This window comes from Scyliorhinus canicula, chromosome 9, assembly GCF_902713615.1.
Source record: "Scyliorhinus canicula chromosome 9, sScyCan1.1, whole genome shotgun sequence".
NCBI lineage: Eukaryota > Metazoa > Chordata > Chondrichthyes > Carcharhiniformes > Scyliorhinidae > Scyliorhinus > Scyliorhinus canicula.
In genome coordinates this window covers 183,624,716-183,643,771 of record NC_052154.1, presented here as the reverse complement: position 1 = coordinate 183,643,771, position 19,056 = coordinate 183,624,716, and the positions used below count along the sequence as shown (strand labels likewise).

At 44.8% G+C, this 19,056-nt stretch overlaps 1 protein-coding gene across 2 annotated transcripts in view; it reads left to right on the top strand.

Annotated features, from left to right (window-relative positions):
• ext2 (exostosin glycosyltransferase 2) overlaps positions 1-19,056 on the top strand; it is a 192,016-nt gene that overhangs the window by 147,944 nt on the left and 25,016 nt on the right. For both annotated transcript variants that reach the window (XM_038808295.1, XM_038808294.1), the window contains one exon: positions 16,979-17,145. In XM_038808295.1, the coding sequence (XP_038664223.1) occupies positions 16,979-17,145 (167 nt within the window). The remainder of the gene's footprint in view (positions 1-16,978; positions 17,146-19,056) is intronic.

Here is a 19,056-nt window from a genome sequence, read left to right as displayed (position 1 = left end):
TCTGCAAGACGTACCAGATCATCGACATGGATACCACCATTACACCTGAGAACACCACCCACCAGGTACGCGGTACATACGCGTGTGACTCGGCCAACGTTGTCTACCTCATACGCTGCAGGAAAGGATGTCCCGAAGCGTGGTACATTGGTGAGACCAGATGGCCTGCTCCTGCTCCTTTGCGCCCAAACCATTAATCATAACACAGAGATTCATATTTCATCAACGTAGTCAAGACGAGGGTGAAAATATTCCACGGTGACACAGTGATTAGCCCCGCTGCCTCTCAGCGCCAGGGAGCTGGGTTCAATTCCCCTTGGGTGACTGTGTGGAGTTTGTACGTTCTCCGCGTGCTTGAGTGGGTTTCCTCCGGGTGCTCTGGTTTCTTAGCACAATCCAAAGAACATAAGAACTAGGAGCAAGAGTAGGCCATCTGGCCCCACGAGCCTGCTCCGCCATTCAATGAGATCATGGCTGATCTTTTTTGGACTCAGCTCCACTTTCCGGCCCGAACACCATAACCCTTAATCCCTTTATTCTTCAAAAACTATCTATCTTTATCTTAAAAACATTTGAGCAAGACTTTGTAATAGGGTGAAAGTTTTCCATCCTATTACACTGAAGAAAGTTGCTACTTTAAGTTCATCTCGTGTCCTCTTTTAAGCAAGGTAGTACTGGAACCTCTCTTCATAGGAACTCCATAATTCTGCATTCTCCTCGAATGGTTCCATAGTCTCTTTGTCCGGCATCGCAGTTATCTGTTCGTAAGTTGGAGTACTTTCTTTAACTTTTCCACCCCTCTAATTTCTTTCTCTTCCAATTTAAATTGTATTATTTCTTTTGTTGTCTTTTATCATTTCTTTTCTTGATTGAACTGGGGCTTTAAGAATTATTTTATTTTTTGCAAAGAGCAATCTGTTTTAAAAACAAGATTTCAGCTGTAATTCTGCTTAATAGGGTTGATATTGCATTATTTCCCCTTTTTGAACAGTTGCTTTCCCCAAAAGCAGGTCTCTCTCTCTCTGTTCAAGGATCCAACGCTCCAGCCTGCCACATGCGAAGACGGCAACTGGAAAAATACCCCAGCTTGATATATAACATTTTGTTTTATAACCTGCCCCCTTATTCCTTGGCTTTCTCTTTTCTTGGAGTTTTTTTAACCCTAGGTCACTGATTGCGCAAATCAAATGGCACAGCAGTCGGCGCTCTAGCTGAAAATACTTTCTCTTTTCCTACCTCCGACTCTCCAAGCGTTCCGGGGTTGCTCACGTAAAAAAGTTTGATGAGTGCAGTCCTGAGTGCTTTCTATCATTTCTAAAATTAACATGCACTCTTAGCAAGGCGAAAACCCCGTTCCCGGCGGCCAGTTTTACCACACATTTACGGATGGTGGAGTGGTCTGCAGAAAACCAATCTTCGCCTCGAGGTCCAGGTCTGGCTGGGTTTTTATTCACTTGTGCATTTCACTGGAAAAACATCCTCGTCGCCAGCTTTATTTTTAGTACTGTTATGTTTTCGAGTGTTTTACTTTTGCTCACAATATATACAAAGGATAACCAGGTTGCCACATCGTAAATTACTTAACCAGTTGTCAGAGTTTATTGCAGAGGTATTGCTAGCTCAGTCTAAATAAAAAGATGGAAATCTCATAAGTGCCTCTGATGATGTCACCACGTAATCATGTGACATACTGCACAGGGGCATCGGTTACAGCATATAACACTGTGGTTCTGCTGTGGTTGATGTGCAGAATTTATGGTGACAAAATGTCCTTGTCGAGGTGTTGTTGCCATTGAGTTAAATTTGATTTAAACAGAGTTGCATTACCGACTGACGTGAAGTAATGCAAAAGATTGCATTGCTCCAAGGCAGTGTAACTAAGGTACAACACCATGCACGCTACTTCATCAATATTTAGAATTCATGCACAAATAACATTGATTAGAATTATGCCTTTATATCAGTTGAGGAAGTGACTTTTTGGTTTTGTTTGCTTTTTGTTTGATGTTTTATACCTTTCCTCTTACTAGCTGTCCATCTACCATTCCCTCCTCCAAAAGGGTGGACAGGCAATTTTATCCCCAATCTCTGGGTGTATTGTCAAGTATATAACGACTTAAGAATATGGTGTCGCCCTCCAACTAATTTTATTTCCCCTTCACTTCTGGAATGGTTAACAATTAGAATTCATCATGTGGCGTTAATTACTTTGTTCCTTTTTGATGGCAATATACAAGCTGGAATTTTATTTAAAATATCATCTTTACGCAATTACTAGCTAAGTATTTCCAAGAATAGATCAGACATTGATCCCTCTAGAAAAAGATTTGCTACCAAAATATAGATGATTTGAAACAATTCCTTAAAATTAATGCTATACGGCAATAGAAAAGGGGGATAGCGTGGTGAGTTAGACACTTCATAGCAACTCCATAGAGCTTCAAAAATGCCGGGCATGACCTGGTTGCAGAAGCACAGGCCTCATTTCCAACAGGTTCAGTTTTTGACGACGGGGGAAGCGACGAGGGTGTGATCATGCTTGAGGGCAGTCCAATCTCAGCAGCGCTACTTTAACTGAGTAGCGAGTTCAAATAGACCCCCGGCATAATCTACCGGCCTCATCGTGCCCGGCCCAATGACGCGGCAAAACTGTTAAATCTTGCAAGAGCCCTCTCTCATGATTACGACGCTCATTATCTCGTCAGGTGTTGCGATCTGGATCCTGCTGTCAATGGGGGTGATCCAGATTTGCGTGTTCAAGTGAGTAGTTAATCTCACTTGAATATGTTTACGCCAAAGTTGCCCAAGGCACGGCATCAAATGGCCTCTCTTCTGACACCTTGCCGTTTAGCACTGGTTTCCACAAACCTGGACCAGGTATAACGGCACTTGGAGGTGGGGCGGTGATGTTTGGGCTCTGGGCAGGGTGGTGCCCTGGCACTCCTGATGCCACCAGGGCACCCTGCCAATGCCAGCACGGGGAGAAAGTGCAAACTCCACACAGCTAGTCACCTGAGGCCGGAACTGAACCCGGGTCCCTGGAGCCTGTCGCGGTAGTGCTAGCCACTGTGCCACCCTTGCCACGGTGTGGTTTTGAGTAAAAGTTTTTGTTTTTATATGAGATTAACTACTTGAGATTTAAAAGGTTTGATTGGGCTTTTAATGAATGGGGAGTGATATAGTTAGGCAGCATTACATTTTGGGAACATTATTTTGTTTAATCTCAGCTTGGCCCCTGAGGTCTGCCCATGGTGGATACTGGTTGAGTTGGCATGGATGGTGTAAGGGCCAAAGGCGATGGGTGGGTTGGCATTGAATTGGTATGGGGGATGGAGGTTATATAGGGAGTGGGTGTGCAAATGATGAGGGGTGTGAGGACAAGAGGACCTAACAACTGGAATTAAGTCCTAGAGAGCCAGCCTATTTAGTCACTTGGTCGTATCTGCAGCTGCCTACAATCTGCATCTGAGGTTGGTGAGACAAGCCGGGAAATTTCCCAACTCGAGCTATCCTCCTTTGTGGCGACGGTCTCTCTCCTTGTTTGAATGCAACGTCTCTGCTTCAGGGCCCCATAACACTAAGTTCACCCCCCCCCCCCACCATCCCCCGTCTCCTCCACTATTCCATATTTTGGATGACTTCAAATACTTCAGTCTTGTAACTGCCCTACTACTTCCTGTCATGATTCAGAGCCTGGGGCAAATTATCTGGTTGCTTTCCTCTAAAAATGGTTCTGTCCAGCTCCAACTGCTGAGATGAATGGTCATTTTCTAAAGTGTCAGTAGTCTATTAAGCAGTCTGATGGTAGCTTGATCAGGAGCTACTTTGAGACATTCCCCCTTTTTTTGCAGTATCGCTTACTATCTAAATCAGGTCATTTCCCTATATTTTCCTTCATAAACTATTTTCTCAAAGCCTTTTTTAAAACTTAGCCAGAATTTCTATGTGATATGGCATTCATATGACTCATGGACTGACTTGTATCAAAATAATGCTACATGAATATTTTATCAGGCAGAGACCTGCGTGGGAGCTGCTGCTCAATGGTTTGTATAGATTGCATAGGTGGTGCATGAACTGCCTTTCAATATTTGGGAAGCAACTTTCTTAAAATAATATTCTACTTATGAGTGGATTCCATATGTTCTTTTGATCTTCTGATGCAGATGGCTGACATTTTAGATCAAAGAACTTTAATGCTCCATGCTCTTTGGTATCCCCAGCCTTCCGCCAGTTCCTTGGCCAACTCCCCTGTCCCTGGCCTGCTCTCCTCAGCTCTGCTCACCAGTTTTCATGCAGCCTCTGGGCTTTTTTTTCCCCTCCCAGTCCCAAGCCACACTTCAAAAACTGGTTCTGACATTAGCTGGGACAACCTTTTGAATTGCAGCTGGAATTTCCAAAAGACCTCCCCACTACCTTGATAGGGTGGGTCAGCTGATGCACTTCCAGTTTTAATAGAGCCTTTTCCCAATGTCAGAGGGAATTCTACACTCGAACGTTAAAAGCTTATTCTAAGCTTTGGTCAGGAATTAGCTTTTGATCTACAGAGTGGGAGTCCCCAAAGGGCTTCTCTGTAGCTATGTGAGAGAGAGGCTCTATTTTAAAGCTACAGTATTTTCAGAAAGCCATTTTATCTGAGAACTGGCACTGAATGTACAGAGACTGAATTTCCCAAAAGCATTCCCAATGGTTTTGGGAAGCACTGGTTATTTAACTGGTTTAAATATATAATCAGTTTGGTTAGAGCTAAGGAACAGAACGGGTGCAATTAAGTTCCTTGTTGTAGTCTACAGATGACCAAAGAGTGGATAATGTGTAGAGGAACAAATAAGCAGGGAAATTGCAGAGAGTTGCATGCATCATAGAATAGTTAGAATGAGGGCCCAAATATAGACTGGGACAGGTGGTAGTGTAAAGAGGGGCAAGTATTCCTAGATTGTGTTGAGGAGAATCTTCTGCAGCAGTATGTGTGCAGTCCAACAAGAAAGGACGCACATCGAGACCTGGGGCGGAATTCTCCCGTTCCCGGCGGGGTGGGGGGTCCCGGTGGGACGGAGTGGCATGAACCACTCCAGCGCCGGCCTGCCTCAAAGATGCGGAATCCTCCGCACCTTCAGGGGCTAGGCCGGCGCCGGAGTGGTTTGCGCCCCGCCAGCTGACGTGGAAGGCATTTGGCGACACGCCAACCGGGGCCGAAGGGACTCCGCTGGCTGCTGCGAGTCCGTGCATACGCGGGAGCGTCAGCGGCTGCTGATGGCATCCCCACGCATGCGTGGGGGGGTCACCTACGCGTCGGCCATCGCGGAGGATAATATGGCCGATGCATAGGAAAAGAGTGCCCCCATGGCACAGGCCTGCCCGCGGATCGGTGGGCCATGATCGGGGGCAAGGCCACCGTGGGGGCACCCCCTGGGGCCAGATCGCCCCGTGCCCCCCCCCCCCAGGAGCCCGCCCGCGCCGCCAGGTCCTGCCAGTAAGGGACCTAGTCTAATCTACGCTGGCGGGACTGGCAAAGAACCAGCGAGACTTCGGCCCATCGCGGGTCGGAGAATTGCCGGGGAGGCCGCTTCAAGCAGCTGCCGACAGGCGCGGCGCGATTCCTGCCCCCGCCGAATCTCCGGTGCCAGAGAATTCGGTGGGGGCGGAATTCAGGATTCATGCCGTCTCCCCCCCCCCCCCCCCCCCCCCCCCCCCCCGGGCGCCCCTGGTTCTTGGAAATGAGGTGGGCCAAGTAGACCAAGTGTCAGTAGGAGAATATTTAGGAGACAGTGATCATGGTATTGTAAGGTTTAGGATGATGGTCGAAAAGGACATCCAGCAATTCAGAGTAAGAATAATTAACTGGGGCAGAGCCAACTTCAATGGGGCAAGAAAGGAGCTGGGCCGGATAAACTGGAATGAAAGGTTGGCGAGAAAATCCTGTAGCTGAACATTGGGCTACCTTCAAAAAATAAATATTTCTTCACAGAAGAAGAAGGCACTGTCAAGGCATATTCCCTCAAAGGGGAATGGTAGGGCAAACAAATCTAGAGCTCCCTGGATGAAAAAGGAGATAGAAATTCAGATAAGGGGAAAAAGTGTACTTATGACAAAATGAAATGAATATCAAGTTAAAAATACAACTGAGAGCCTAGGAATGCAGAAGGTTCAGAGGGGTGGTGAAAAAGCATATTAGAGAAGCAAAGTGAGAAAAAACTGGGAACCAACATAATGGGGAATTCCAAAGCCTTCTATAGGCATATAAATAGTAAACGGGTAGTAAAAGGAGGAGCAGGGCAGATTAGGAACTTAAAAGGGAATATACTTGTGGAGGCAAAGAGCATCGGGCATGTTTGAGCTATTACATACATACTTTGCATCTGACTTTACCAAGATGGTAAATGCTCCCCAAGCCAGGGTGACTGAGGAGGAAACTCACTAGATGGGTTCAGATTTAATAAGGAGGAAGTGTTGGGTAAAATGTTGATACTGAAAGTTGGCATAGGGACCAGATGAGGTGAATCCAAGAGGATTGGAGAATTGCAAACATTATGCCCTTGTTCAAAAAAGGTTGTACGGATAAGGCCAACAATTATCGATTAGTCAGTTTAACTTCAGTGGTTGGAAAGATACTCAAAATAATTATTCGGGATAGATGTAGTAGTCACTAGGAAAAATGTGGGTTGATTAAGAGGAGCCAGTGTGGATCTCTAATGGGGAAATGGTGATTAACTAACTTGCTGGTGTTTTTGAAGATGCAACGGAGAGGGTTGATGAGGGTAACGTTGTTGATGTTGTATACATGAATTGTCAAAAGGAATGCAATGCAGTTCAACAAAAAAGACTTGTGACAAATGAAATGAAATGAAAATCGCTTATTGTCACGAGTAGGCTTCAATGAAGTTACTGTGAAAAGCCCCTAGTCGCCACATTCCGGCCCCATGTTCGGGGAGGCTAGTACGGGAATTGAACCGTGCTGCTGGCCTGCCTTGGTCTGCTTTAAAAGCCAGCGATTTAGCCCAGTGTGCTAAACCAGCCAGCCAGACAAATGCAGCTACGTGGATACAAAATTGGCTGAATAATAGGAAACAGCGAAGTGGTCTTCCCCAAGGGTCAGTATTGGGACCCTTACTTTCCCTGATATAGATGACTGATCTATGTCTTGATGTGCAGGGACCCATTTCTAAATTTGCAGATGATACAAAACCTGGAAGCATTGTAAACTGTAAGGAGGTCAGTATAGAATTTCAAAAGGACTTGAACAAGTTGGAGGAGTGGGCACCAAGTAGGTACAGATGAATGTAGAGAAGTGATGCATTTTGGCAGGAAGAACATGGATAGACAATATATAATGAGGTACAATTTTTAAGGGGGTGCAGGAGCAGAGGGACCTCAGTGGATACATGATCTTTGAAGGTGGCAGGACAGGTGGAGGGAGCAGTTAGTAAAGAATAAAGTATTCTGACCGTTAATAGGGGCACAGAGCACAAGAACAAGTAGATTATGCTGAAGTTGTATAAGAAACAAGTTATACCTCAGCTGGAGTACTGTGTATGGTGTTGGGCGTGTTCGGTAGCACAGTGGCTAGTACTGTTGCTTCACAGCGCTAGGGTCCCAGGTTCGATTTCCAGCTTGGGTCACTGTCTGTGCAGAGTCTGCATGTTCTCTCCGTGTCTGCGTGGGTTTCCTCCCACAAGTCCCGAAAGACGTGCTTGTTTGGTGAATTGGGCATTCAGAATTCTCCCTCCGTGTACCCGAACAGGTGTCGGAATGTGGCGACTAGGGGATTTTCACAGTAACTTCATTGCAGTGTAAGTCTGCTTGTGACACGAATAAAGATTATTATTAGTACTATTATTATTATAAGAAGGCTGTGACCACATTGGAGAGAGTGCAGAAGAGGTTTACAAGAATGGTTACAGAGATGGAAACCTTCTGTTATGAAGATAGATTGAGAAGCTGGGACAGTTTTCCTTGGAGAGAAGGTGGCTAAGAGAGATTTAATAGAGGTGTTCCAAATCATGGGGAGGGTGGGGATAAGAGTAGGCAGGGAGAAACTGTTACCGCTCGTAAAATAATCAAGAACGAAGGGTCACAGATTTAAAGTGATTTGCAAAAGAACCAAGTGTGACATGAGAAAAAACCTTTTCACGTAGTGAGTGGTTCAGGTCTGAAATGTACTGCTTAACATTGTGCTGGAGGCAGGTCCAATCGAGGTATTCAAGAGGGCATTAGAAAGCTGGTTATTTGAATTGAAATAATGTGCAAGAGTGCAGGAGAATGGCACGAGGTCACTATACTCATTGGAGAGCTGTTGCAAGCATGATGGGCCGATTGGCCTCCTACGCAGTAACAATTCTGTGATTTTACTTGCATCCTGCTCTCACAGCAATAGCTGTCCTGTTTCTTCAGCCATTGATATCTCTCTCTGTTTCTTTCCTAGTCTTTGAGTCATATTCTGCCTAGCTTCTCTCTAAAAGCTGCGTATTCCTGCTTCAATACCGTAGGCTAGCCTAGTTTCCCCAGTTCCTCCTCCGTTCCCTTGGATCTCAAATCTTCCACCCCCAAAACTTGCACCAGATTCCATTCCGGACTTCCTGAATCTTAACAAACTCTTGGACCACTCCTCCCTGTGCTCTTTAAGTAGCAGAAATCTCTTTCCTTTCCCAGTGATCCTAGATCCCAGGATTTACCCCAATAGACCTGGAACAAAAACAAAATACTGTCAATGTTGTAAATCTGAACGAAAATGATGGAAGTACTCCCAGAGCTTGATTTGGCAGTGTTCCTAGACGACTGGGTCTGCTCCCAGCACTGCCAGACCCCAGGGCCCCTGTCAAAGTACCGCTAGACTCTGAAGCCCAACCCTAGTATATCCTAATCTTGGGACAATTTCCCAGTGTTCTTAAAACCTGAGGCTGGCACAACACAGATAAATCAACCTACCCAGGTGATTTACTTACCAAAATCGCTAGTGTGCTTACAACATTTCTGGCTTATTGTGCAGAGTCACAGTATGTCAGCTTTTATCAAAACATCCTGACCATAACGCTTCCATACTCTGAAGCAAATTGCTGCCAAAACAACTTTTTAAAAAGTATATAATTTTAAATAACCAAACAAGTAATTTGCATTATACACAATAAGTTACCAAATGCACAGAATACAGGATCAAATCAAGACTTACTCTCAAATATAGCTGAGATTTTGATCTTCAGCTTAAATAGCAATTAACCTTTCACAAGCAATGTTTACTTTGCATCAATTAAACCTTGTAGCCTTTGAAACAGGAGCATTTACAGCATCTTTAAAAACACATCTCTGGTTAGCACTGCTGCCTCACAGTGCCAGGGACCCGGGTTCAATTCCCACCTTGGGAGACTCTCTGTGTGGAGTTTGCACATGTCTACATGCATTTTCTCCCACAGTCCAAAGATGTGCAGGTGAGGTGGATTGGCCATGCTAAATTGCCCCTTAGTGCCCAATGATTAGGTGAGGTTCTGGAGGTAGGGTGGGATGGTTTATCCAGAATGCATTTCGTGACAATCACACTGTATTGCACTCAGATCTTAGGTGTATCCTTTTAAGTCGGTTGGTATAATCTGCTTCTTGAAAGGCATCCACATGGATCATTATCGTCATCAGCAATCTCTCATCATTGGCCAATCATTCTCTAAAGAATCCTCTTCAGTGGCATCAAATGCATTGGATATCTCACATTTGTTGAATGATTTGATGTCAGTCTCTATTATGGTTTAATCCCAGCCCTCTACAGATTGCTATTGTCGAAGCCTGTTTACTGGTGAATGCATTCTTTCCTTCGTTCATCCAGTCATTTCACTCTTTTCTCATGCTATTCTTGAAGAGATTATTGGTAGAGACATCCAATGGTTGAAGAAGTCTGGTTAGACCATTCGGCATTCCTGCAATATTACCGTTTTGTGATCAAACTCCCAACCACACATTGACAGTGTGTGATCTCAATATGTCACAGATGAGAAGACTTTTTCCTTCACGTAATCCTCCTGGTTGAAAACTCCAAACTTTACTCTGCCATGTTATCAAGCTACCTTCATTTATCTATCCTTTAGAATAAACATAGAATCCCTACAGTGCAGAAGGAGGCTATTCAGCCCATCGAATCTGCACCGGCCCTCTGAAAGAGCACCCTACCTAGGGTCAAGCCCCCACCCTATCACCGTAACCCCACCTAACCTTTGGACACTACGGGGCAATTTAGCATTGCCAATCCACCTAACCTGAACAACTTTGGACTGAGGGAGGAAACCGGAGCACCCGGAGGAAATCCACACAGACACGGGGAGAAACTGTAAACTCCACACAGACACCCAAGGCTGGAATTGAACCTGAGTCCCTGGCGTTGTGAGGAAGCAGTGCTAACTACTGTGCCACCATGCCGTGCCCATGCCATGAACGACTACTCCTTTTGGGAATCGCTGTTTTGGAGGGTTTTTCTCTTGAATATCACCATTGGCTTAAGCTTTGTGTTGTCGGACATGTACAACAGTGAGTCTACAGTTGTCTTCACTTACACTATTTGTCTGCAAGTTTGCTCAGCGTTTGACTGGCTGGCATGTCAAAATTCATGCGAGTCTCATCCACTTTCCAAGTGTAGGCCAATCTGTATCCTTTTGTCGGTGTTTGATTTGAAATGCGATCAGTCTGTCATCAAGTTCTGCTGGGCGATGCTGTGAAATCTTGGTCTTCTGTCGCAATGCAAAATAGTTTCTCTTAAACTTGGCACACTGTCCAGAGCTGGCTTTGAAATGTGCAATGGCTAATTGTCTTAATTGTTTCAGGGTGAAAATTCGATAGACCCGTGAGAAACCGAGATTCCATTCTGGTGATTTTCATCGATGCATTTTGCAACTTTGCCTCCCAGTTGTGGCTGCGAGCTAGGCTTTCCTCTGTTGTCACATTTATTCTTCAGCATCAGCCTAAGCTATGTGGAGAGCTTCCTCCATCCTGTAGCATCATTCTCCACTCTTGTGAGTTCTCTAGCTGCTGCACAATTATTTGTCAGTTCTGCAATCTCAACAACCTTTTAGTTTGAACTGGCCTGCTTGCCTAACATTCCTCCTTGCTACCATGATGCTATATTAAAGGGCAGGATCGGGCCGGAATGCAGCGCACATCAGTGATGCGGTAGCCTTGACAACACATGTTGACATGCGCAGGCACGAGGTGCTAAACAGTCACCTTCAATGGTCTGCTTTCCTGTGATTTTTATCCTGTAGCTTTGCACCTGGATGACTTTGACTTCAACAGCAAGCGGGTGGGTAAGTACAAAGAGTCTGGATTCTTTGGTAAAAAGTCCGGGGTCGACTTATACATGAGGCACATGAAAATATGAATGACTCATTGGCCAAAAGTCAGTGGGTCGAATTTGACATGACAGGAACCGTTATTCAAGTATATATGGTAACCTGCAGGACCGCTCTCTGAAGCGCTGTGGAAGAAGTGAAATTGGTCTCAAAATCTTCTTGGTAAATTTAGTGACATAACAAACTTAGCTGACTGACAAACTTGGTTTTGTTTAGCTGTTGGTGGTTTTCACAAAGAGCGTTTGGTGCGTGAGTTAACTGGGTAGCTGCAAATGATGGTTGAAAAGTGCAATTTTGAGATGGTGCAGCAACATTCAGATATGATAAGCTTCCATCTTGATAGATCTAATGAAATTAACAATTGAAAGGAATGGGGGCACTATTGGCGTAAAAGGAGAGATGACGGGAAGTTGGCCATGAGCTAAAGACCTGTTAAATGCCTGGATTCAGAGTTTGGAAATGGCAGGTGACAGAGCTGAAGCAAATGGAGAGTCAGAGTGCAAAAGCCAACACGTAGAGATTTGTTGATTCTCTTCCATCCACCAGTCTCCTCATATGACATTTCTGATAAAGCCGAGAAATTTTACTCTCGAAGAAATTTGTACTTTTGAAATAACCAGGAGCACATTGTCAGAAACAAAATAAGAGATTATCACCAGATTGGATTGAAGCTGTTCCCCCGGCTCTGGTTGTAAGTGTATCAGTTTTAATTGTTTGATGGTTTAAAACCACAAAGTTATTTTCAAAAGATTGCACATTTATTTTATTAATATAGTGCATATTTTGTATCATATGGTGTACGGTGACCTGATGATCAGAGATTTGTTAGCATCAAACTCCTATTGGACAACACTGTCGGAGAGTCCAAAAAGACCGTCTCTGCTTCAAATATACACTGAGCATTCACAGCCCTCTGAAGTAGAGAGTTCCTCAGATTTGAAACCCTCTTGAGTGAAGAAACTATGAAAATTACAATTGTAGCAAGAATTTCATTATATTTTACTCCAAACCATTTGCAATAAAGGCCAACATGCCATTTACTTTCCTAGTCACTTGCTGTACCCAGCATGCTAGCTTTATGGACACCCAAATCTCTCCAAATACCAACATTTGAAAGCTTCTCTCTATTTACAAAAATATTCTGGTTGGCACCATCAAAGTGACATATTATCCTCATCAGCCATCTTATCGCCCACTCACTTAACCCGCCTCTATCCCTTTTCAGCCACTTGGTAACCTCTTCACAACTTACCCTCTCACCTGGCTTTGTACCAATCGTACACTTGGATACATTGCTCTCAAACCTTTCATCTAAATCGTCAGTATAGATTTTAAGTAGCTGAGCTACCAGCTTGTGGCATCCCACCAGTTCAAGCATGTCAAGTTAATTATTCCTGCTTCCTGTCTGTTGACCAATCTTCTGTCCACCTTAATATTTTTTAACACCCTGTTAAATTGTCCCAGTCAATTTTTAGTTGGGCCAGTGTTTGCCATAAATGGAAGATGGGCAGAGAAAACAAACAGCGATACAAACATGGTTATAAATCCTCTACTAAACAAACCTGTGAAAAATTGGACTGGGAGCCACCTGAATGTGGTGCTGTGACATTTATTTTAGAGGTGCCTATGCTGTGTACCCACTTGGTCAGTCCTCTTGGTTTGATCCTTGATAATCTTTCTTAGTGTCACCTTTGTTTAGAAATCCAAATATGCAACATTCGTTGGTTCTCCTTTATATACCCTGCTAGTTACATTCTCAAAAAACCGTCAGTAAATTCGCCAAACATGAGTTCTCTGAAACTGAAAGTCAGTTAGAGGGCAGCTGATTTAGCACAGTTCATAATGGAACCTGACACCTTCTTAATCTGTATAGATTAATACAATGCAAAGTGGTTCATTTTTCTTCTGGATCATTAGGACAACAAACACTTCACTGAGAGAACCTGACGTAAAGGAATGGATGCATTTATCATAACTTGTGTATGATTTTAACATATTCTTATAGCCTAGCCAAGAAGTTGAAAGTGTGTGTGATGTCTTGCAAGTGGAAATATGAAATTTGGTTTTGATATTGCCCCTCAATCCAAGTATTAGAAACAAGCTGCCAGAAAATTAGTAAAAAAGACAAACAAAGAAGAAGTTGAAGAAGATTCTTGGCAATTAATTTTTTTAAATGGGTGATACTGGTTGCAGTTATTTAAATTATTTTAAAGGAACATACTTCAAAAAGGCTCTCCGAAGTCATATTTGTGATCCTCACTCAAATGCTTTATTTTAGGTAAGAAAGTTAAGAATGATCGGATTCGGATATTTTATGGTTCAAACTGCTGTTTTATTTGGAATGATTAATAGCTGTTAAATCATCCCAGTCAATTTTCAGTTGGGCCAGTGTTTGCCATAAATGGAAGATGGGCAGAGAAAACAAAGCGATACAAACATGGTTGCAAATCCTCTACTAAAAATCCTATGAAAAATCAGATTGGGAGCCACCTGAATGTGGTGCTGTGACATTTATTTTAGAAGTGCCTATGCTGTGTATCCACTTGGTCAGTCCTCTTGGTTTGATGCTTGATAATCTTCCTTAGTGTCAGAAGTAGGCTTACATTACACTGCAATGAAGTTACTGTGAAAATTTCCCTAGCTGGTTTAGCTCAGGGCTAAATCGCTGGCTTTTAAAGCAGACCCAGGCAGGCCAGCAACACGGTTCAATTCCCGTACCAGCCTCCCCGAACAAGCGCCGGAATGTGGCGACTAGGGGCTTTTCACAGTAACTTCATTTGAAGCCTACTTGTTAAAAAAAGTTGAAACAGTTGGAACAAAACAGCCACAGCGGAAACAAGGCCGGCCAAAGTATGTCCCCAGGCCCTAGTTCGAGTCCAGCTTCTCCGCCTGTACAAACGCCCACGCCTCCTCCGGGGAGGCGCGCAGGCTGCAGCATTCCAAACCTGACCTGCTTAGCATGAAGCACCGCCTTCGTCCGGTTGAACCCGGCCCGCCGCTTAGCCACCTCCGCACTCCAGTCCTAGTAGATCCTCACTACCGAATTCTCCCATTTACTGCTCCTCTCTTTCTTGGCCCAGCGCAGCACACACTCCCGGTCACTGAATTGGTGGAACCGCACCAGCACCGCCTTCGGGGGCTCACCTGCCTTGGGCCTCCTGGCCATCACTCTGTGCGCTCCCTCGAGCTCCAGGGTAAAATGGAAGGACCCCGCTCCCATCAACGAGCTCAACATCGTGGTCACATACGCCGGGAGATTCGACCCCTCCAGCCCCTCTGCCAGGCCCAGGATCCTCAGATTCTTTCGCCTCGTGCGAAGGTCCAGCTCCTCCAAGAGGTCCTGCCACTTTTAATGAAGTGCCTCGTGCAACTCCACTTTCCCCACGTGGACCACGGCCTCCTCCTCTCTTTCAATGGCCTGCCGCTGCAACTCCCGAATAGACTCCTCCTGGGCCGCCTGGGTCCCAAGCAGCTTGGTCGTAGTTGCATTCATGGAGTCCAGCAGCTCAGCCTTCAGCTCAGCAAAACAACGTAGAGCGAGGCCTGTTGCTCCTGCGCCCACTTCCACCAGTCCTCGGGTGTTGCGCCGGCCGCCATTTTGTTTTTCTTCCCCTTTTTTGGGGGGGGAGTTACTGCAGCCTTTTTCACCATAAGTGTGGGGCAAGTTCTTCCAGGCACCTTCCCCCACCGGGATGCGTAGAAACAGCGGTGTTTGGGGCCCTCGAAACGGCCCAAAAGTCCCTAAATAGCGGGAGCGCCGGCCGCCATTTTGTTTTTCTTCCCCGGCTTTTTTTGGGGAGTTACTGCAGCCTTTTTCACCATATAGTGTGGGGCAAGTTCTTCCAGGCACCTTCCCCCACCGGGATGCGTTGAACCAGCGCCGTTTGGGGCCCTCGAAACGGCCCAAAAGTCCCTAAATAGCGGGAGCGCCGGCCGCCATTTTGTTTTTCTTCCCCCATTTTTTTGGGGGAGTTACTGCAGCCTTTTTCACCATATAGCGTGGGGCAAGTTCTTCCAGGCACCTTCCCCCACCGGGATGCGTAGAAACAGCGGCGTTTGGGGCCCTCGAAACGGCCCAAAAGTCCCTAAATAGCGGGAGCGTCGGCCGCCATTTTGTTTTTCTTCCCCGGCTTTTTTTGGGGAGTTACTACAGCCTTTTTCACCATATAGTGTGGGGCAAGTTCTTCCAGGCACCTTCCCCCACCGGGATGCATAGAAACAGCACCGTTTGGGGCCCTCGAAACGGCCCAAAAGTCCCTAAATAGCGGGAGCGCTGGCCGCCATTTTATTTTTCTTCCCCCGTTTTTTTGGGGGAGTTACTGCAGCCTTTTTCACCATATAGTGTGGGGCAAGTTCTTCCAGGCACCTTCCCCCACCGGGGTGCGTAGAAACAGCGCCGTTTGGGGCCCTCTAAACGGCCCAAAAGTCCCTAAATAGCGGGAGCGCCGGCCGCTATTTTGTTTTTCTTCCCCCTTTTTTTTGGGGAGTTACTGCAGCCTTTTTCTTCTTCCCACTCCGGGTGAGCACCATATAGTGTGGGGCAAGTTCTTCCAGGCACCTTCCCCCACCGGGATGCGTGGAAACAGCGGCGTTTGGGGCCCTCGAAACGGCCCAAAAGTCCCTAAATAGCGGGAGCTGCCGAACGTGCGGCTTAGCTCCGCATAACCGCAACCGGGAGTCAATTTGAAGGCTACTTGTGATGATAAGCGATTTTCATTTCATTTTCATTCCGGCGCCTGTTCAGGTCCACAGAGGGAGAATTCAGAATGTCCAAATGACATAACAGCACGTCTTTCAGAATTCGTGGGAGAAAACCGGACACCCGGTGGAAACCCACACAGACACGGGGAGAACATGCAGGCTCCGCACAAACAGTGGCCCAGCGGGGAATCGAACCCGGGCCCCTCCCACTGTGAAGCAGCAGTGCTAACCACTGTGCCACTGATTGAATTAACTGCAGTAAATCTCAGACTCTGAATCATGGAATAGAATCATAGAATACCTAACGTGCAGAAGGAGGCCATTTGGCCTGTGAAGTCTGCACCCACCCTCTGAAAGAGCATCCCACCCAGACCCACTCCCCCACACTATCCCTGCAACCCCAATTAAACTTTGGACACTAAGGGGCTGGGCAAACAGAGCAAAATGTAAAGTGTGCAAAAGACAAATAAAGACACTTTCAAAACAAGCTGCAACTCACAGAATAAACAATTCAGTCATAAGAGGCAGTCGACAGCCTTATGTTCTCTGGGATTCTTTTTGTTAAGTAGGGATTTGATATGAAAGAAGCTACCCAAGCCATTATTAAAGTGTCTTTATGCAAAGATTTTTACAAATTACATCCCCAGGCAATAACCCATGGCAGGAAATCAGCCTGGAATTTGCAAAGCGTTTCTATACAGTAGCTGCCACTTGTGACCAACATAAAGCAGTGCAATCCCTTCAGAATATTGGAATTCTGAGTGAGTTGTTTTGTGACTCAAAGTAAGATTTACTAACTTTTAATTTAGATACTGAGGTCACCAATTTGAACAGACAAAGGGAACATGTGGTTTATCAATAGAGGCAAATACTGTGGTTCAGGTGGTTTATTTGTCTTCTGATGTTTAAATAAGAAAGTACAATTTAGGACTTTAATTTATTTCTTATTCCAGAGTCACTTTGGCCCAAGATTGGAGTACCTCTGAAAGTTGTAAGAACCAAAGAAAACAAGCTGAGTAATAGGTTTTTTCCCTACGATGAGATTGAAACTGAAGCTGTCTTAGCAATTGATGATGATATCATTATGTTGACTTCTGATGAATTGCAGTTTGGTTACGAGGTGAGTGTATGGTGTTTAGCATGAAAATAGTCTCACCCCTTTCTACAAACCTGTTCCATATAACAAATCGATGTAAAATTTTGCTTTCTCTGGGTACGAAACCAATGGAAATATATCTATCTCACCGCGTCATTTATTATGTGTGCTGCAGCATAAAAGCTAATATGCAGGCGCAGGTAAGACATTGGGTGGGATTCTCCGTTTACTGCCGCTGTCGGGATTTCCGCTGCAGTGAATGGAGTTTTGGCTGAGTTCTCCCTGGCAGAAGGAGCAAAGCGGACTCCCGATGGAGAAACCAGCCAATATTTATAAAGGACCTGCTTTGTGCAGCAATTTGTGATGGATATGAAACTTGGGAAGCTGGCTAATTCTTCTGTTACCAAACCACTTTTCCTGCTTTCCACAATCCTATTCTACTCTTTAATGGCTACTTTTGCATAGAATTTAATTAACTTAGAGTACAATTGTGCTATTCATGAAAATGCTAATACTCATGCTTATCCACATAGTTTACCAATGTGGGAGATTTGTTGATTTTTACCAAAATTGCACTATGTTTCAGCATGATGCAAAATATGGTATTATCAGTATCCTGTCACGATGTATAGGAGAAGGAGGCCATTTAGCTAAGTTGGCATGTGGATTAAATTAACACCAAGAGCTCATGGTTTCATCCCTTTTTGGCTGAGACAGTCTTGGGGCCTGCCTCCTCACCCTACCCATAGTAAATAAATCATGGCACTTACTGTGCTTCAGGCAGAGGACTGAAGAAGAAAATCAAGGGCGGCACAGTGGTTAGCACTGCTGCCATACAACACCAGGGACCCGAGTTCAATTCCGCAGCAGGTCTTCTGTGAGCCATCTGCATGGCTGCAGTGAGTGTGTGGTAAGTGGAGCACTTAAAAACAGCTCCAGCGGGTAGGCTGTTTAGCGCTAAATCAGGCCCTGGTTGTTACAACGTTCCTTGGGCCGGGAATTGCTCTCAATTCACTCCAGCGGAGTGCTGGACCATTTGCATGGCCTGACTAACTTGCCAAATAGCACCCCCAACTGGAACGTGAATCACGCACAATTCAGTCCCGCCGGGACCCTTGGCCTCCCAAACTGAGAAGCTGGTCTTCATTTCAAAATTGTAAAAAAATATAGGAACAAGCCAAATAGTAAATTGCATTTCTGTATTATATTTTGTGTGTGATTGGCTAACAGTCAGTCCATTCTGCAGTACTGTGACAAATCTTCAGGATCAAATTAGCTAGCTTATGTTTGAATGCTTTATTTTTAAAAAAGCAATATATAAAAATGTTTAAAAATGAAAATGGTTTCTGCCTGTAAGATAATTTTCTTTCCCTTTAGGAAGTTGGCCAATCAACTGTTCAATTTCAACCTTTCCTGTTTTAATTCAATTGGTAAAAAATAACAGAAGTTATTTGGCATAACGCGGGGAGAAAAAACTGCAGGTTTTTCAAAAAAGGACAATTCGGTTTCCTTGTTATTGAGAAATATATCTGCTGGTTGAACTGGATCATCATATTTTCTGATTTTCCCTCAACCAGCAGGAGTTAGTAGATGGTGTTAATAAGTATTAATAAATATATTTTTATTTTCTTCTTTTAATATTGCGTGGAGACAAATGTGCTTTAGTAGTGTAATGAAGGCTTCCTTTGTACCGATGTCAACTACTGTTCCTCGTGCTGGATTTAACTAAGCATATCATATCCAAAAGCGATTGATGTAAGGGATACAGGATAGCAAAAGCAAGTAGTTAGACCTTTGACAGTGTAGCAAACTAGTCGTTTGCAGGAATATCATGCTGCTACACTACAGTTTCATTTCTCTCCATTAGACATAGATTGGAAAAGGAATACGGTTGTTTTTATAAGTTCAATTTATAAATTATGAACTAACACTTCA